The following is an 18178-nucleotide window of genomic DNA, read 5'->3' on the forward strand; positions in this document are numbered from 1 at the left end:
TGGGTGCTGAAAATTAAAACTGAGTCCTTTTCAAGATCATCAAGTATTCTTAATACCCGAGCCATTTCTCAAGCCCCCAACAACTTCTGCATAACACAGCTTGCAGCATACACACTGAGAAAATATTTTTATGTAAAACATAGGATAACATTAAAATGGTACTAAGTTGCTCATATCTAAAATGTGGCATTATTTAATTAAAAGGTAATAAAAATAAATATTATACACATGTACATTCAACTGTTTCCACCTAAGTAAATTTCATTAGTACTAAATTTTCAAACAAGTCTCCATCATTTCTTAAAGTTACAAATTTTAACAAATAGCAGGAAACAATAAAAAATAGAATATGAAAATAAAATATCTCATTTACAATTTAAAATTTTAATAATTTATACAGTGAAAGTATAAAATTGAATCCAAGCAACTATGCTATACAAGCAATATTTTCTATCAAATAAGATGTATAACCTATTCAACAATACCAATGAAGTATTCAGTAATTCTCTCTATCTATAGTTACCTTGATATCACTTCCATTTAGACACATTCTGTTTATGCGACTTCCATTGGGTCTGCTGGAATCAATCCAATATATGAATTCCTCTCTATAATCGAAGTCTATGGCAATAACATTGTTTAGTCCCTAAAAATAGGAAGTGCAATTTCAATAAAAATTAGGAGTATTTCTAATGTTTAGTGTCCAGAGAAATTACCATGTCCCTTTTAATAATTGCATATTACACTCACATTGGTGACAAATATTTTAAGAACAAAATATCTTTACATTTTCTTAGTACCACATGCTTAAAAGATATATTATTCATTTGAATATAATGTCCCAATGAGAAACTAATTTTTTCCAATATTTACAATCTTTCAATATATAAACATTCAGCAATGTTAAAAAATTTTAAAGAGAGGTTACAACAATAAATTAATTCTGTTCACCTGCCTGTGTGGCCTTCCTCTATTGAAATGGTATCAAATGTCTTCGTACAAAAACAATCTATTAAAATTGATACGAGAAAAGATAACTGTTGGGCCCAGCCCCCACCTCTGCTGGATGAGTTGTTCTGCTAGCTTGTTGCCCAAGGCTATAGCACACAATGTAGCAGCTGTGGTTAAAATGGCCAAACAACAAAGTCCTGAGTCATTTCTGTGTTCCTGTTTTTATCTTGAGAATGTAAACTTATTTTTCCACCATGCTTCCAGGGTTTTTCCACAAAGGTCTAAGACTGTATGTATATCTTCCTGGAACCTTGAGTAAATGGTGTTCTCTCTTGAAGAATGAACCAAGTCTGTGTCTTTTGTTAAATCTACCAGGCCTAGGCCCAGTTTTCAGTACTGTGGTAGCACAGGCACTGTCAAGTGGAGGTCCCGCTGAGATCTGGAAAGTGAGGAGCCCCGGATGGAATCATTCCAAGAGGCCAGCCAGGGAAGTGAAAGGAATGTATTGGGTGAGCAGCACAGCGGCAAGTAAGTTTAGTTCACAGTTAAGTTTAAGGATTGCACCAGGGGAACCTCAAGTTCCACATTACAGCTAGCAGATCAGATGGTAGCTCTGCTCAAACAGCAGGGAACAGGGATAAAACTAAAAACAGATAAAAAAAATTTATTAAACCTTTAGAAAAGGTTAGCCCCTGGTTTGTTCATTCAGGAGGACTTAATATTCCCGATTGTGAACATGTTAAGACAGATTTGCAAAAAACACTGCAGAGAGATGACCCTGAAAGCATTCTAGTCACCACATTCTCTTTGTGGAGATTGGTCAAGGATGCTGTCTTGAGTACTGATGCTAAAATAAAGGAACAAATGTCAGAGATAGAAAGAACATACGGAGTGGCACAGGATGATGACCCTCATAAGTTTTTATAAATCTCTGATTAAAATCAGGATTCAAGCTTAGAGGGGGATGAAGAAGAGACATTAGAAAAAGAAATAATGGTGCTTAAAAGGAAGATTAATAAGTGCAGGGTTGCTAAAGAAATCAGAATCTCATCTTCCTAATAAAAATCTCTTCTTTAAAGAAGAGGGAGTTACTGCTCCTCCTGCTTATGAACCCTATCCTTCCTTGGAGTGGTGTTATGGAAAGAAGGCTCCAAGGAGATGGGTAATTTATCCTGAGCCTCTCCCTGGACAGGGAGCAGTGTATCCTGTTGTTAAGGTCCCAGACCCCAACAGTGCAAGTCAATTTATTAGACAATATGTTCCTCTTAGTTTTAAGGAGTTGGAAAGTCTGATAGGAACAGTCTCTGCTCATGGTCCCCTTGCTCCCTTTACTTACAATTATGTAGGACAGTGCTGTCTGGGAGAGATTGTCTCATATGGAGAGGAGAATGTTAGGAGCAGTGTGCCAAGGCAGCTCGGAGAGATGCTGCTGTGAGATGGGAATGGTGGTTACCAACCAACCAGTACTGAGGATGCTACATAAACAGGGATTTGCCCCCAGTAAAGGTTTGGGAGGTACCTACAGGGGGACCCTCAACCTGTGTCTGATGGGGACCTAGTTATTTGAGCCCCTAGAGACAAGACAGGAATCATAGGGACATTTATCATGGAGACCACTGCTAAATTGCATCCAGTAATGATCCTTTTGGGTAGAGCAGTGTCCCCTTTTCTCTGAAAAATTGCAAGTTATTGCAGTGCATAAACTTGTACAAGAACAGTTACAAGTTACAACAGGTAAGACATATTCTTCCCTCGACTTCTCTCTGGCATGTTTGTGGTCCTCTTACATGCCTGGATGCTGCTTCTCTGATGTTAAGACAGGGGTTAGCTTTTAATTCCACTGCCTCTTGGAATATGTCTATCACCTTTGAAGGTTTCCTTAAATTTGAAATTAGTAGGTTTAGTAAAGATTTTAATATCTCTTCCTTCACCTGTGTAATTCCTCCATTTTTCTTTGTGATTTGAAATGGTACTAATGCTGGAGATAGTTTAGACTATTCTTTGCAGGAATGCCATCTACATGAAGCATCTGGGGACCAGAGGACTCTGCTCTGGTTGTGCAGATCCCAAGCATAGTTCTATTGCCTTTCAATCGTGAGAAAATCAGCTGATCCTGGCCTATCATAAGAGAGACTTTGGCAACACTGCTGCTATTGGCACCTTCCCATTGGACTTTATTACTTTTGGAGCTGCCCTTGTGTGTGCATTTTCTCTTTGTCACTTGGGCAAAACAATAGCCCAGACCCAAGCTGTCAGCCAACAGATAATGCTATCTTTGGTGGAAAACAACACATCAGCTCAGATATGGCTGAGCATGTATAAAAATTAGGCAGCCAAGGATGGGTAAGACCATGGGGGTGCCTGTTAACCTAAGACGGAGGATCCATGAGGCCTGGGTTGGTTGCCCAATGACAGGTAAGGCAGACAGGCACTAATTTATAAATAAAAAAGGGGGACTTGTTGGGCCCAGCCCCCACCCCTATGGAATGAATTGCTCCATTAGCTTGTAGCACACGATATAGTGGTTATGGTTAAAATGGTCAAACAACAAAGTTCTGGGGCTAAGATATATATATATATATATATATATATATATATATATATATATATATATATATATATATATGCATGCCAGGAACCTTGAGTAAATGGCATTCTCTCTTGATGAATGACCCGAGTCTGTGTCTTTTGTTAAATCTCCCGGGCCTATGCCCAGCTCTCGGTACCATGGTGGCACAGGCGCTGTCAGGTAACAAGAAACCACAAGATGTTCACAGTAGCAAGCCAGAAAAATTTCATCACTGAGAATAGGAGATGGACATAAATCCCACCCCAACTAAGGACATATTTGCAATTGATGCCTGCTGGAGAGGAAATATGAGCTTTCTCCAGTGGAGTGTCACTGGATTTAATCACTCACTGATAAATATTCCAGGAAAGGCTCCATGCCTGAGATTGGTTGGCCAACACAAAATGAACTCCAGTTTTTGATTGACTAGATAATTTCTGTCTTGTTGAGTTTTATGTTTGCTTGGTTGGTTGGTTGGTTGGTTGGTTTTGTTTTATTTCTTTTGGATTTTTCATATTTATGTATGTATGTATGTATGTATGTATGTATGTATGTATGTATTTGTTTGGATGTTTGATTAATTCAATTAATTAGTTAATTAATTTGTTGTTTGTTTTTAGAGAAAAAGAAAGAGTATGATGTTAGGCTCCTAAGAGATAGGGAAGATCTGAAAGGATTTAAGGAGAGGACAAAGTATGATCAAAATATATTGCATGAAAATAAATATAAATTAAAAAGAAAATAAAAATTTTAAAGGAAGCACAACAATTACTGGTGAGGATATGGGGAAGATGACTTATTTATTTATTGTAGTGTGACCATAAAACTTGTGGGAAGTTCTAAAACTAATCTTAATCATATATATATGGTTAAGATATATATATATATATATATATATATGTATATATATATATATATAAAGACGTAAGTTGGAAAATTAATTTCTTCTCCAAAACTGATGAGCCTGTTCCTTCTACAGGATCCCCATCACACTATACATAGTAACTATCTCTTCTATTGTTCTTTTCATAATTTCATCATAGTGACCTAGACTATGTGATTTACTCATAACAAAGCACATTTTAAAGGACAACCCCATTTCAGCTTTATTTTTATGACCCTGAAACTCTTCTTGTTTATGTTTATTCTAACTATATGTATATGATCTACTGAACCAGAAATGGAGAAATAGCATTAGGACAGAAGAACAGGAAAGAAAAGTAGGGGAAGAATGTGAATAAGAACAATGAATAAATAATATACTAAAATCTGTTTGCCATTTAATAGTAAATTATACAAAACTCAGTAAGATAAATTACATTAAAATAAACAAATTGGAACACCATAAGTGAGTCATCAAATGAAGCGTAACTGTGATTTTTATCTCAGAATGATCACACAATGGCAGCTATGTCCTCATAGCATTTCAGTGGGCAGCTTTGGTTATCTGGAAAATATTCCAAAGCTAATACATGAAATACAAGCAGTAGAGGGAGACATTTTGGATTGCCCAGTTCAGAGAGAACATCTGGGCTTCCCTGGGATTTCATTCAAGTCCGCTGCTGTAGTTAAGTAGGGCTGTTATTGCCTACACAGAAAAGATCAGAACAAAATGTCACATAAAGACTCCTATAAGTCATCCTGTCACTCTTCTGATTTCATTTTCCACACCTTATAATAATGTCTTAGACTTTATGTGACCATGTTTTTAATGCATTTTTCAAGTATAAAGAAAGCATCTGCATAAGAGTATTTGTTGCAAATGATTCCATAAACTCAAAGAATATGACTTTAAAGGAAAGTTAAAATTAAGTAGAGATATGAAATTATTATAGCATTTTATGTGATGAAACTAGAAATGAACATTCTAAATTGGTGAGCTAGAGTACCCATTAAGGTAATAAGCCATACACTGGATAGTCATCTGCATAGCTGAAAAAGATGTGGCAGTAACATTTCATATTTCAGATGCTCAATTCTTCAAGATTACTATCTTAGTTGTAGCCTTATAGTAACATTTGACCGAGGAAGAACTAGATATTTATTCCACATAAGGTGAAACAGAAGAAAAGCCTCCCTTCAGAGCCATGGGTGTAAATTTCCTGGCAAGTTGCCAAACAACCTAAACTCAGGTATTAGCTTTTGGATGCCCCAGTGTTTGGCTTGGGTATGCTGCAGTTTTGTTTTATTTGAGCTTTGTATTACCAAGATCTGGGCTTTGTGCCTCTTGAATTTTTCAAATGATTTATCAGGAATTAGCTGAGTTCTGAACACTTGTTAAGACTGAACTAATTATAGTCTCAGTAGACTAAGAAGATATGGATCAGAATTTGAACTGTTTCCTTAAAAGGGCAGAAGAGTTTGTTCATATACAAAGTATTTTCAATTAGAAGATTATTGGTGCTAGGAGATAGAGAACTAAGTTCATCAACATTTACTCTAAGGTTGGCACACCTTTGTTTATATGAGTCTTAAGCTAAAAGATCTGCACCTTCCAGCAAGAGAGATATCTTGCTTATTTGGCTTAGATTTGGGGAAGCAGCATTAATGAACATGGCAATTACAAAGTCTGGTTTCACTTTCCACTTTTATTCAGAATTATATAGTAATTGTTGGGTCTTCAATTCATATAGTCCTTTAAAAGAATCAGGCCAAGGTTAAATAATTCATGTGCATACTTTACTTCTTTCCAAGAATCCTAGAGAAATACAGTAGATTATCAATAGAATCAATCCAGGAAATTGTGGAAAGAAAAAGTGGTTTTCTTTCAATTTCACTTTTCATACCAGCTAAGGTTTAGTAATAACAATATAAATGTCACAGGTTCACTCTTATGCATTATTATGATTAACATAAGCAACCTCTTTTTACTTTGTCTTCACACTATGAAAAGGATGGTGTGGTGATTTCAATAAAAATGCCAGCTTAATGGACTCAGGTGTTTGAGTAATTGGCCTGTAGGAAGTGGTGCTCTTAGGAGGTGTGGCCTTGTTGGAGAAAGTGGGTCATTATGGAAGAGGTAGGATTTGAGGTCTCACAAATGCTCCTGCTATGCCTAATGAGGCAGTCTCCTTCTGCTGCCTGTAGATCAAGATGTAGAATTCTCAGCTCCTTCTCCAGCACCATGTCTGCCTGCATGCTTCTTGCCATAGTGATAATGAACTAAACCTCTGATATTGTAAGTCAGTCAAAGTTAATGTTTTCCTTTATAGGAGAGATTGTGGTCATATTGCTTTAGACCAATAAAAACCTCAACTAAGACAGATAGCATATCCCCACGAAAATCACATGTCATAAATAAGCAATATGAGGTGATAATAAATGACTCCGTTCAAGGCTTTACTGAGCTCAAAGGAATGACAGTAAGTCCATTCTTATTGACAATGCTAATCATGAATGATTACAAAAACTAAAATTGGGAACTAACATTAATTATCTTAGCACATCTAAATCTAGAGAAAGTCTAAGTTAAATTCACTGTGCATATCTGAACTGACTACAAAAATTAGAATCCTAAAATACCACTAGAATATTCTCCAGACTACTTCTTAGACAGCTTAATAAATTCATGTCATAAAAACCGAACACACTAAATATAATATAACAGAAGGTAGGTAATTAATTGCACAGGAAACAAATTCTTGAACAATACAACAATGGTTCAGGCATTAAGACCAACAATTAAGAAATAAGACCTCACAAAACTAAAAAGCTTTTATAAGGCTAAGGACACTATCAATAGGACAAAACAGCAGCCTACAAAATGAGAAAAATATCTTCACCAACCCTACATCTCATAGAGGGTTAATATCTAAAGAACTCAAGAAATTAGATGTCAACTAACTGAGTAATACAACAAAAATGGGGTACAGATCTCCAGGGAAAATTTTCGACAGAGAAATTTTAGATGGCCGACAAGTATTTAAGGAAATGTTTAAAGTTTCTTTGTTATCAGGTAAAGACAAATTTAAACAACTTGAGATTCTATCTTATATCCTTTGGAATGGCTAGATAAGAAACCTTGAGTGACAGCACATGTTGGCAATGATATGGAGCAGGGGATACTCCTTTATTTCTAGTGGGAGTACAAACTTGAACAATCATTTTGGTGGTTTCTCAGAAAATTGGAAATAGTTCTACCCAGGGCCATGTAAACCACTTCTGGGCATACAGCCAACAAGATGCCCCATTATCCCAGAAGGACACTTGTTCAATTATGGCAATAACAGCATTATTTATCATAGCCAGAAACAGGAAACAACCTATATATCCGCCAACTGAGGAATGGATAAAGAAAATGTCCCTCAACTGAAGAATGGATAAAGAAAATGTGGTACATCTACCCAATGAATATGATTCAACTATTATAAACAAAATCATGATGGAATTTGCAGTCAAATGGTTGGAACATGAGAATATCATCCTGAGTGAGGTAACCCAAACCATAAAAATATGTGTAGTGTGTACTTACATTTAAGTAGACATTAGCCGTAATTCATAAGTGGACATGAGCCATAAACTGCAGGATAAACATGCTATAATCCACAGACCCAAGGAATAATTATGGACCAAGGGAGGATATGTAAATCTCTCTCAGTTGGGGAAAGAAAACAGCTAACAGAGTTTAAAGTATAGCATAGTGAGGCAGGGACTGGGGTGGAATGAGATATAGGGAGAGGAAGTGTTGGAGAGGGCTGGAAATGAGAAAAGAAATCAGTTGGGGGAATCTCTGGGAGTTGCTGAAGACCTGGGATGGGGAAGGCTATGAGGAGTTTCTGGGAGCAACCCTAGCTGAGATTCCTACCAGCAGGGGATATAGAGTCTCAAGTAGCCATCTCCTGTGGCCAGAAAGACATCCAGTAAAGGGTGGGGGATATCAAACCACCTACAAAACCTTCAACCCAAGACAATTCTACTTACAAGAGGCACAGGGACAAAATAGGAACATTGACTGTGGAAAGAGCCAGTCAGTGACTGCTTAAACTTGGGACCCTTCTCATGTGAGAGAGCCAATACTTAACACTGTTAATGATAGTCTGCAATGGTTGCTAACAAGAGCCTCACAAAGCTTTCTCCAGAGTGGCTTCATCCATCAGAGTATTGAAACAGATGCAGAGATCCACAGTCAAACATTAGGGGAATATTGTAGAAGAGTGGGTGATATGGGGCATAGAATTGTCAAGAATACTACAAGAAGATCTACAAAGTCAAGCAACCTGGGTCTATGGGGGCTTACAGAGAATGGACCAACAACGAAAGAACTTGCAGGGGCTGTATCTAGGCTCCCTATAACTTAGTTGTAGATGTGCAGCAAGGTCTTCATGTGGATCCTCTATTAGAGCAGGGACTTTCTCTGACTCTTGTTTCCTGCCATTCAATTCCCTCCACACTCTGTGGACTATAGTGGCTGTGCCTCAGTGGGAGAGGATCTATCGAGATTTGCTGGGACTAGATGTCCAAGGGTTGGGTGGTACCCAAGTAGAGCTTCTCCTTCTCCCCAGAGAAGGGGAGGGGTAGTGGGGGAATGGATTTGTAAAGGCATATCTACAATGAGAAGAGAGAGGGGGGCTGCAGAAAGATGTGAGGTGAATGAAAAATAATAAATTATTGAAGAATAAATAAATAGATAAATAAATAAATAAATAAATGCCAGTAAACGGAAACTTCTCTTATTCAGAAGATTTTTCTCTTTAGATGGATAATGTATATAGATAGGGATTCTGTTCACATGGTTAAATAGAGAGCTCATATAAAGAGAATATAAATTTGTCTATCATTTAGGCAAGGAATTATCTGTAATTCCAGTCATTGTCCTCTACTTTCTTAACACAAATTTATTTATATAATGATAATTCAAATCCAAATTTAGCCAGCTTACTATAATATTTAAATCTGCTAGTACAGAAAATTAAAACATTTCCAATCTAGCCAAGGGTGGACATTTTTCTGCAGTTGTCCCTTAATGTGCACAGAAAACAGTACTCTTCTCTCAGAAGAATCAGATGTAAAAATGTAACAGCCAAGGATGTGCCTAGACTAAGTCATCTCTTAGCTCTGGCTTCAGAGCTGAAAATTAGTTTCATCAAAGTCCTATTCCCCTTTCTTATTTCTGTGGCTGAAGATTTGCACTCCTTTACTCAAGATGATTAATTTAGAAAAATGTATGTTGTTTCTTTAAACAATTTTCCTGGAATAAAGGCACTGTTTGAGTTGAATTGTATAACATATTGAAAGACACTAGACCAATTTCCATTATGATGATACATGTTATCAAAGTACATTTCCTGCATATGATATATGAATTTAAACCACAGCTTGATTAGGACAATCATTTTTTAAAGCATGTATATTAAGAAAAGTTCTACCATTTGTTATAATTTCATACAATGCAATTAACTGAGATGTTTACTGACTGCAATTAAAATAGTAAAATTCAAAACACTAGAAAGAGCAACATTGCTAAGCACGTATACAAATTAATTTTAAGATAATATCTTTTCATTTATTTGGGTAGAGACAAATTATCAAGAAAAAATATTTATCACTTTTTCTTCATCTTTACATACTAAATCTAAAGAGAGGGAAATGATTGTGCTCCCGGGAATTCCTAATTTTTAATAATATTATAATGAAATGATGATGCATAACAAAACTTATATACCTCAAGAAACCCTCAGGCAGGCTTCGTGCACAGCTTTTCTTTGGTCTTTCTGGCCTGGTTCGTCATTGAGTGGTCACCATTAAAAAGTATTTTTTTCACAGAGACATAGGGGTAGGTGTGAACTCTGACTAATCCTGTCTTCTACATTTTTATATATTTTGCTTTCTCTAAGAAGCATTTGAAGTACATTTCCATTCAAATGTTCATGTTTGGCAACAATACAAATGCCAACAGGAGTCAGGAATATATTGAAGTGGTTCTACTATGTTATATAGTTTCAAATGTATCTTGGAGAAAAAAACTCATTCTATCAAAAACAATCTAAAATCATATCCACTATGAAAGACAATAAAAAGCATGCTGTTTATGTGTCTTGAGATATAGGACTTTGGAAAATAAAGCAAGGAGTTGTCACTGAAATGGTGACTATATATCCAGTTCTGTGGCTCAATTGAATTATAAACTGGATAGTTAATGGTCTCTCCATAAATTGACATAGCATAATATAAAGACTATATTATTTAAATTAGTAGTAGAAAAAAATTCCATTCATTCTTAGGAGACATCAGGAAATTGACAGTATGCCTACTAATTTGGACAGGTTACAAAATAACTTAAACAAACACTTTGCCATTTCTAGTATGCCAGAGACTTCTCATATAGCATTCCTAAGACAATTCTTAGCATATACTATCCTTACCATCGTTTCTTTCTTCCATGCAGCATCATAAAACAATTTGTGACACTTTGCTAATCACAGTCAAAACACATGGTAGTATATATATATATATATACCTATCATACCTGCTTTAGAAGTGTGTAGTTGGAGCCATCAGTGCTAATTTTTCTAATTTCATGTTGGTCAGCGAGAATTAAGAAGGGTTCTTCATCTAAAAGCAAATAGAAAATCGTATTAGGCATCAGACCCTTATGGACTTCTCTTTTGACTCGTTCATTTTGGTTTATAATAGTGTAAATAACTATGTAGTTACTTCCCTGACTAATAACAGCAGAAGTCTTCAGGACTTTAAGAAAGTTAAGCACAAATATTCATGAAAAAAACATGGAATATAAGTAATTCAACATGTATTTCTCTAACTCTAGTTCTCCAGACATTTAATAATGTATCTCATATTAAGACAGTAGCTAATACTATATTTGTGAAGCATTTCAGAAAGTGATAATGTAGGTGTGTTAGAAGCCACAGTAGAGTCAGACATTCAGATAGTCAGAAATTCCTTCGTGATAATTAACCAATTCTAAGTTCCAGATGTTGAGTTGTTTTTTAAAAATTTTGCCACTTTTCATCATGTTTACTTTTAATCTTTTGTATACTACTAATTCTCTCACAAATGCTCAGCTCACATGCCTTACTCTTTTACAAATTTTCAAAGCTACAAAATGTATAAAAAGACACGGAACAAAATGTTCAGTATATTATGAGATTTTCTTAAACTTTAAATTGGTACGCTGTAGTTTTCACTTAGAAATAAATTCTTAAAGAAAAACAGTTCAAAGTTTTGTATATCCATTTACTTGAATAAATATTTAAATGAAATCAATATCGTTATTTGAGTTTTCATGGTTTAAAAACTAAAGGGGATATAATTTGTCTTCCATGCCATTTGTCCTCCTTATTGTTTTTTTTTTTCATTTTGATATGTTTGGTTACTTCCCTAATTTAAAAGTATAGGTCTTGCTTTTTTAAAAACCAGAATGCTTAGACTAAACAGAAATTTTAAATGATCTGAATAGCTAAATTATTGCTAAAATAGTATATAGTAGGATTTATTTTAGATGTCACCATTACTGGCCTATGGTTTTTCAAGGCATGCGTGTATGCATAACTGAAAGCAATACAAGAAAAATTATCACAATAATGTTACGATACTGTCTCTTTGTTTTGGCCAACATGTGATGATAATCTCTGCCACAGAGAAGCATGCACCATATGCAGGTGCTCTCAATATTACAAAATCTCTTTATACTTCATAAGACAAGAATGCAATCTTCCTTTAAAGAGAGTAGAACATGTCCAGTGTAAAAAGTCACAGTAATAGATCCTAATCCTGAAGGAAGAATTTTGATTTCTCAGACACAGGAGCATGGACTGAGTTCAATAAAAATGACTATAACATTCAATATCCACTTTTATCACTGAGCTCCCATTATGGGCAAATTCATTTAACTACCTGAGAGTGACCTGCAGCCATTTTGGTTATCAGGCTGTGTTTCATAGCCTTCTGTACAGCGGCACTTGTAGGTTCCATATGTATTGATGCATTGCTGACTACAGGGGAAACCTGTAGAACATTCATCAATGTCTACACATGTTTTACCATCATCCTTCAGTTGGAATCCAGGCCAGCATTTGCACTGGGAAGAGAAAAATGAGAATGTTTAACTGATGTTACTGGCATTGTCTGTTTCTATTGGTTATCTCTTAGTGAGGCTCACACTAGAAAAACACTTAAATAGGTACTAGAAAGTCATCCAGCCTCCTGACAATCAACCTTAGTAAAATTTCATATATTATGTGAAGCTAAAATAGCAGATTTTTCATCCAGAATGAGTGAGTTCTGTATGCACTGGTATAGGTTCATGCCATTATGCAGGTGAAGGCCTATCATTGGACAAGAAGGAAGGGAGGTGGGAACAGAAGTTTTAGAAGAGAGGGAGAAGATGAGAGATGGGCCAGAGTGGAGAAGTGAGGAGGAAGGAGCTGGGAAAACATGGTGGCAGCAGATGTTAAGATTCTTCTCTGTGCATAGTTACAGGTTGTTATGACTATTTTAAAGGGCCGGGTGTGTACAGGATTTTGTGTTGTCTGGATGAGCAAATTATATCTTATCAATTGGATCAGAGGATATTGTGTGGTGTGTTCTTTCATGTGGCTACTTAATTGAGTTCAAGAGGGTGTATGGTGGTGGAATGCACCTGGCCTGTCACGAAATTGGGATATGTATTCCTGGCATGGTAACAACCACCCTGGAAGCTAGATGGGTAGAGAGATTGCCACAGGCTCAGAGTGTAGCCATCAGCAGTGTGGGATGAGATGGAACTGTGAGTGAAGGCAGGACGCCACAGCTCATGGACCACTCGAGTCAGAGGGAGCCCGGGAGAGAAAGTGTGAAATGGTATGTACCGGAACTGTTCCGCCATTTTTGATTTTTACCAAAATAAGTAATATGGCTGCCCTGGCAAGAGACCACATCCAAAGACCTTCTGGGTCTATGTGGTCTGGCTGTAATACAGACATGCCTTTAGTCCCAGAAGACAGAGACAAGCAGATCTCTGAGTTCAATACCAGACTGGTATACAGCAAGTTTCATGTAAAAAGTCTCTGGACACCGAGGCATGCTGATCTCTGAGCGCTAATCAGTTAGTTTGGTTTAGTCCGTGAGTTGAGAGGCATGGCAGTGGAGTGGAGTTGTTAGCAGTTCAGTTCATGGAGTTGAAAGGCAGCTTTTACAGCTCAGTTTTACAGACACAAGATGCAGAGAGAACAAGTTAGACACAGGTGAAGATATAAGTAGCCAGGAAAACAGACTACCAGAGTTAGTTTGAGGTCAAGCAGAGCAATTCTGTGAGAAGCTAAGCCAATTTGAATCAGTCATCTTGAAAAGGAACTTGTATGAGAACAGCTGAGTTGATTCAGGAAGCCAGAATTCAGAAAGAACTAGAAAGGGTGAGCGTATTCAGCAGTAAGCCTCTTAAACAACAATTACATCGGGGAAATAAAAGTTACTTTTATAATATAGATTTTTAACAAATATTTATATCTTCTTTTTGTTATATAATTGGAATATTTTCATTCCCAAAAGCAGATGACAATTTTTTCTAATTATCTAGCAAAGATTCACATTTAGTCAATTATAACTTCTGTCAAGATTTTATCTCTGTGTATGTATATAAATGGATGTTTCCTGTTTGTGCATATGGTTGTGTAAATATGCATCATCTGAGGTCAGATGAGCTCATTGGGAGTCTAGTCTCCTATTCTCTATCGTTTTTTAAAAGTGTCATTAAAACCTAGTGCTACCAGTTGGGATAAGGGTAGTTGTCACTGAAATGACACAGACTTCCTATCTTTGCCCCTAATACAGGTATGAACTGCCCTACTCACAGTTTATGTGAATGCTGAGGACTGAACTCATATTTTCATGTCTTCTTGCTTTTGTAACAAGTATTCATTTTTATTGGTTATTTTATGTATTTACATTTCAAATGCTGTTTCCCTTCCCGGGTTTCTACTCTTCAAATCCCCCATCCCATTGTGCCTCCCCTTTGCCTCAGCTGAGGTAAAGGGAGGAAGGGAACTGGGGGTGTGGGGAAAGGAGAGTAAGGAAAAAAGGGGGAGGCAGGATAAGGTTTGGGAAGACACAGGAGAGAAGTCTAGAGTGTCCAGAAAATGAATAGAAATGTATAGCAGTGGGGTGGTAGAGAATGGAGCGGGGTGGTCACTAGAAAGCCTGAGATGCCAGGGAAATGAGTGGTTACCAGGACCCAAAGGGAATGACATTTATCCAAGAAAAAGGAGATAAAGCCTGTAGAGACCATAGCCAGTGGATAGGCATGGCCCGCACGCAGTTGGGGGATTGGCCCATTCTCCCCTCAAAAATTTTAACTGAGATTCATTCCTCTCTGAAGGAAACAGGAACAAAAATGGAGCAAAGACTGAAGGAAGGGCCAACCAGAGAATGCTGCACCTTGGAATTCATTTCATGCACAGATACCAAACCCCAACATTAACAAGTACCCTCAACCACTGATATGACCAGTCAGCCCACATGTTCAGCTTTTAATAATTCTACTTCTCACAGATGTTTCACAACAAATGTGTACAATGTTCAATATCCCTAAGTTCTATGTTTTTTTTTTACTAAGCAATTTTTATTGAGGAATTTGAAGGATAGTTTCCGATAATATGTGTATATCACATCAATACATAGGTTTATTTCATCTATTAAAAGAGAAAAACCTTACAAAATATTTTTCCAGAAAACGTACCCATTGTATTGTGTACACAGCTATTCTACTTAAATACTATCCTTATATAATATTCATTAGGACAGAAGTCCAACTTCTCTCCCTCCCTCCCTCTCTCTCTCTCACTCTCTCTCTCTCTCTTCCCATGTATGTGTGTGTATATGCGACATATATATACAATATTTGACTTTTTCTTAACATTTTATTCATAATACTAAACTTAAAATTTTACTCATTTAGTACATGTTTCATTTTATTTATTAAACTTACTTAACATAGACAGATATGCATTTAAGGACATAATTTATCGTAATCCTTCAGGCTTCATATATCTTTTTGAAACTACATTAGTATATTTAAAGCAGAACCTTCACCTCATTATCAAGTACATTCAGAAAAGTCAAAACAAAATTGATATTTAAAGGATTTAACCACCAAGTATTGCAGGATGAGGAATCTTAAGATATGCAGTGTCATATGACATGGTGCTCCATGGGAAATATTCTCTATGTAATAGGATATGTCCTGTGCACTAAGCATATTAAATGAAAATCTCATTTTGTATCATGTACGAAGTTTCCAAAGATCCTTGTTACCATGTAGTGTATCTCTTCTTATTGTCACACAATAAATATACTTATGTGATACTTAACTATTGTAAGTAAAACTATGAATTTTAATTTTATGTTCTGGTTTACAATAATTCTATAAAACCTTTTTGATATATTCAGAAGAGATTTCTGTGTTGATAATATGTAAATTACTAAAAATATGTTTCTGCTCCCTTGACTTATAAACATTTGCTAGTTTATTATTAGTTACAGACTCTCCTTTAAGTGCTGTCCTGGTTCATTTGCTGAGCCTCTTCTTCTTGTGGTTCAGTGCTTACATGTGTACATAAGCTAACAGCCTCTTAAGATAAAATAAAGCCTAATCCTATTTTTTTAAAAAATAGCTTTTTCAATATATTTATTTTACTTTGTTTAACTTTTTGGGATAGGAAGTCAACCTAATGTCTGCACATGCTAAGCAGAGATTCTGCCATTGAGCTTCATCCTCAGAAACGATATTTCATTTTTAATCTATATTTTTCCTGCCAGGAATAATGATAATAATGATTGATGATATGACATACCTGGGATATCATATCATACACACACACACACACACACACACACACAAACACACACACAAACACATATATGTATCTTTGAAAAGATTATATGATATACATTTATATATGTATACTCGACTCTATTGGTAAAGATCTTGAGATACATATGTATGTATATTATATAATCTTTATCAATATAGTTAAGTTATACCACATCCATGACTTTAAGAGCTATTTCTGTCCATTTTTTCCAGTGAGTCATTCTCTTCATGAAAACTGTACTAGTAGAAAGATTTACATAATTTAGTGAGAGTTAGAGAACAGTACTTATCCAAGCTTCTAATAATGCATAATTTTTAGACTTTTCCGTTGTATGAAACAACGTTCATGAGAGACAAGGAACGTACGTTAAGAAGACTGAGAATAACGTTGTTCTTAAAAAAGCCTTTCAGAAACCTACAGAAACAGCATCCTAATTCAAGAAAAATTAAGGTCTACAAAGTAATTGAGCCCCACCATAATTATAATAGTAATCATATGTAATAGTAATCATACTGTCAGAAATTCAAGATTAAAATGGGTATTAGGTTGAATTTGCATTTTGCAGAAATACCCCTTCATATCTTGCTACAGCAAACACAAAAACATGTAGCCTAGTATCTTCATGCTGGACACATCTTTTCTCTCAGGTCTTCTTTGCAGAGTTTATGTATTTCCTGCTGAATCACTGGTGATGTATGAAACTGTTTACACTGATGTTACAATATGACACAGCCCTTGAGACTACAAGAACCTTATGTGTTTCTTATTCTGATATTTTATAAATATTCTCCAAATATGTGTCCCACACCTTTATGTTTCTAGATGTATATTTCTTATATTTGTGAGTCTTTCCAGCATGTAGCTGTTGGGTGTGTGTGTGTGTGTGTGTGTGTGTGTGTGTGTGTGTGTGTTTAGGGAGGTTAGCTATGGGAGACAGATGCTGTATTAGGTTAAATTGTATACTTGTGAACTGTCTGTCATAGGGGTACTGGGAATTGAACCTAGTCGTCTCCAATAGCACCAAGTGCTTCTATCTGCTGAGCCATTTCTCTAGCTCCTGTATTTATAAATGTAGACAAATTCACATATAAGGATGATCTTTAACTAATGTCCATAAACGTTAAGTTCTTTAGGTGAAACACTCAGTAAAACAAGGTATATGTCCAAAGACATTTCTAATTGGCAATGGGCTGCCCCTTTATAGAGGACATAACCTAATGGGAGTTCTCCCAGAGTCACTGTCTGATATAAATCAAACAACCAAAACAAAACAATACAATCAACAGCAACAAAACACCCAAATTTCGAGTGGGTTACTTTATTTTTTCTGTGAGCAAGGGACCTGGGCTAGGAAGGCAGTGTTCTACCAAAGAGTGATAGCCTCAGGCTGCAAATGAACTGTTCTTAATGGAGTTTCCCAACTAATTATCAGTTGTAGCACTACTAAGTCAGTAGTGTTATACCGCATCCATGACTTTAAGAGCTATTTCTGTCCATCTTTTTTCAATGAGTCATTCTCTTCACAAAAACTGTACTAGTAGAAAAGATTTACATAATTCAGTAAGAGTTAGAGAACAGTACTTATCCAAGCTTCTAATAATGCATAATTTTTAGACTTTTCCCTTTATGTCTTTCTGGTAATGCTATAGCTTTTATTTTAAAATAAATAATGGGTACCCACCCCACTGCAAGATTATTCAGCAGGAAGAACAGAGAAATGAGAGCTTTTTGAGTGAACATTTTACAGTTATTTTCGCAAAATCTCCCTTCTCTTATTCTGAAAGTTTTGATATTTTATTTCCAACTATATTCCTATAACTCTCATATGTACGCCAGTATCCCTTTTCAGAGA

The 18178-nt window shown here is 36.0% G+C and overlaps 1 protein-coding gene across 2 annotated transcripts in view; it reads right to left on the reverse strand.

The window, feature by feature from the left end:
- Lrp1b (LDL receptor related protein 1B) overlaps positions 1-18178 on the reverse strand; it is a 2085328-nt gene that overhangs the window by 257358 nt on the left and 1809792 nt on the right. For both annotated transcript variants that reach the window (XM_087654909.1, XM_087654910.1), the window contains exons 56-58: positions 12374-12557; positions 10986-11071; positions 524-646 (exon numbers count right to left, since the gene is read on the reverse strand). In XM_087654909.1, coding sequence (XP_087511035.1) covers positions 524-646; positions 10986-11071; positions 12374-12557 — 393 coding nt within the window. The remainder of the gene's footprint in view (positions 1-523; positions 647-10985; positions 11072-12373; positions 12558-18178) is intronic.

This window comes from Rattus norvegicus, chromosome 3 (genome assembly GCF_021556685.1).
Source record: "Rattus norvegicus strain SHRSP/BbbUtx chromosome 3, alternate assembly SHRSP_T2T, whole genome shotgun sequence".
In the NCBI taxonomy this organism is placed as follows: Eukaryota; Metazoa; Chordata; class Mammalia; order Rodentia; family Muridae; genus Rattus; species Rattus norvegicus.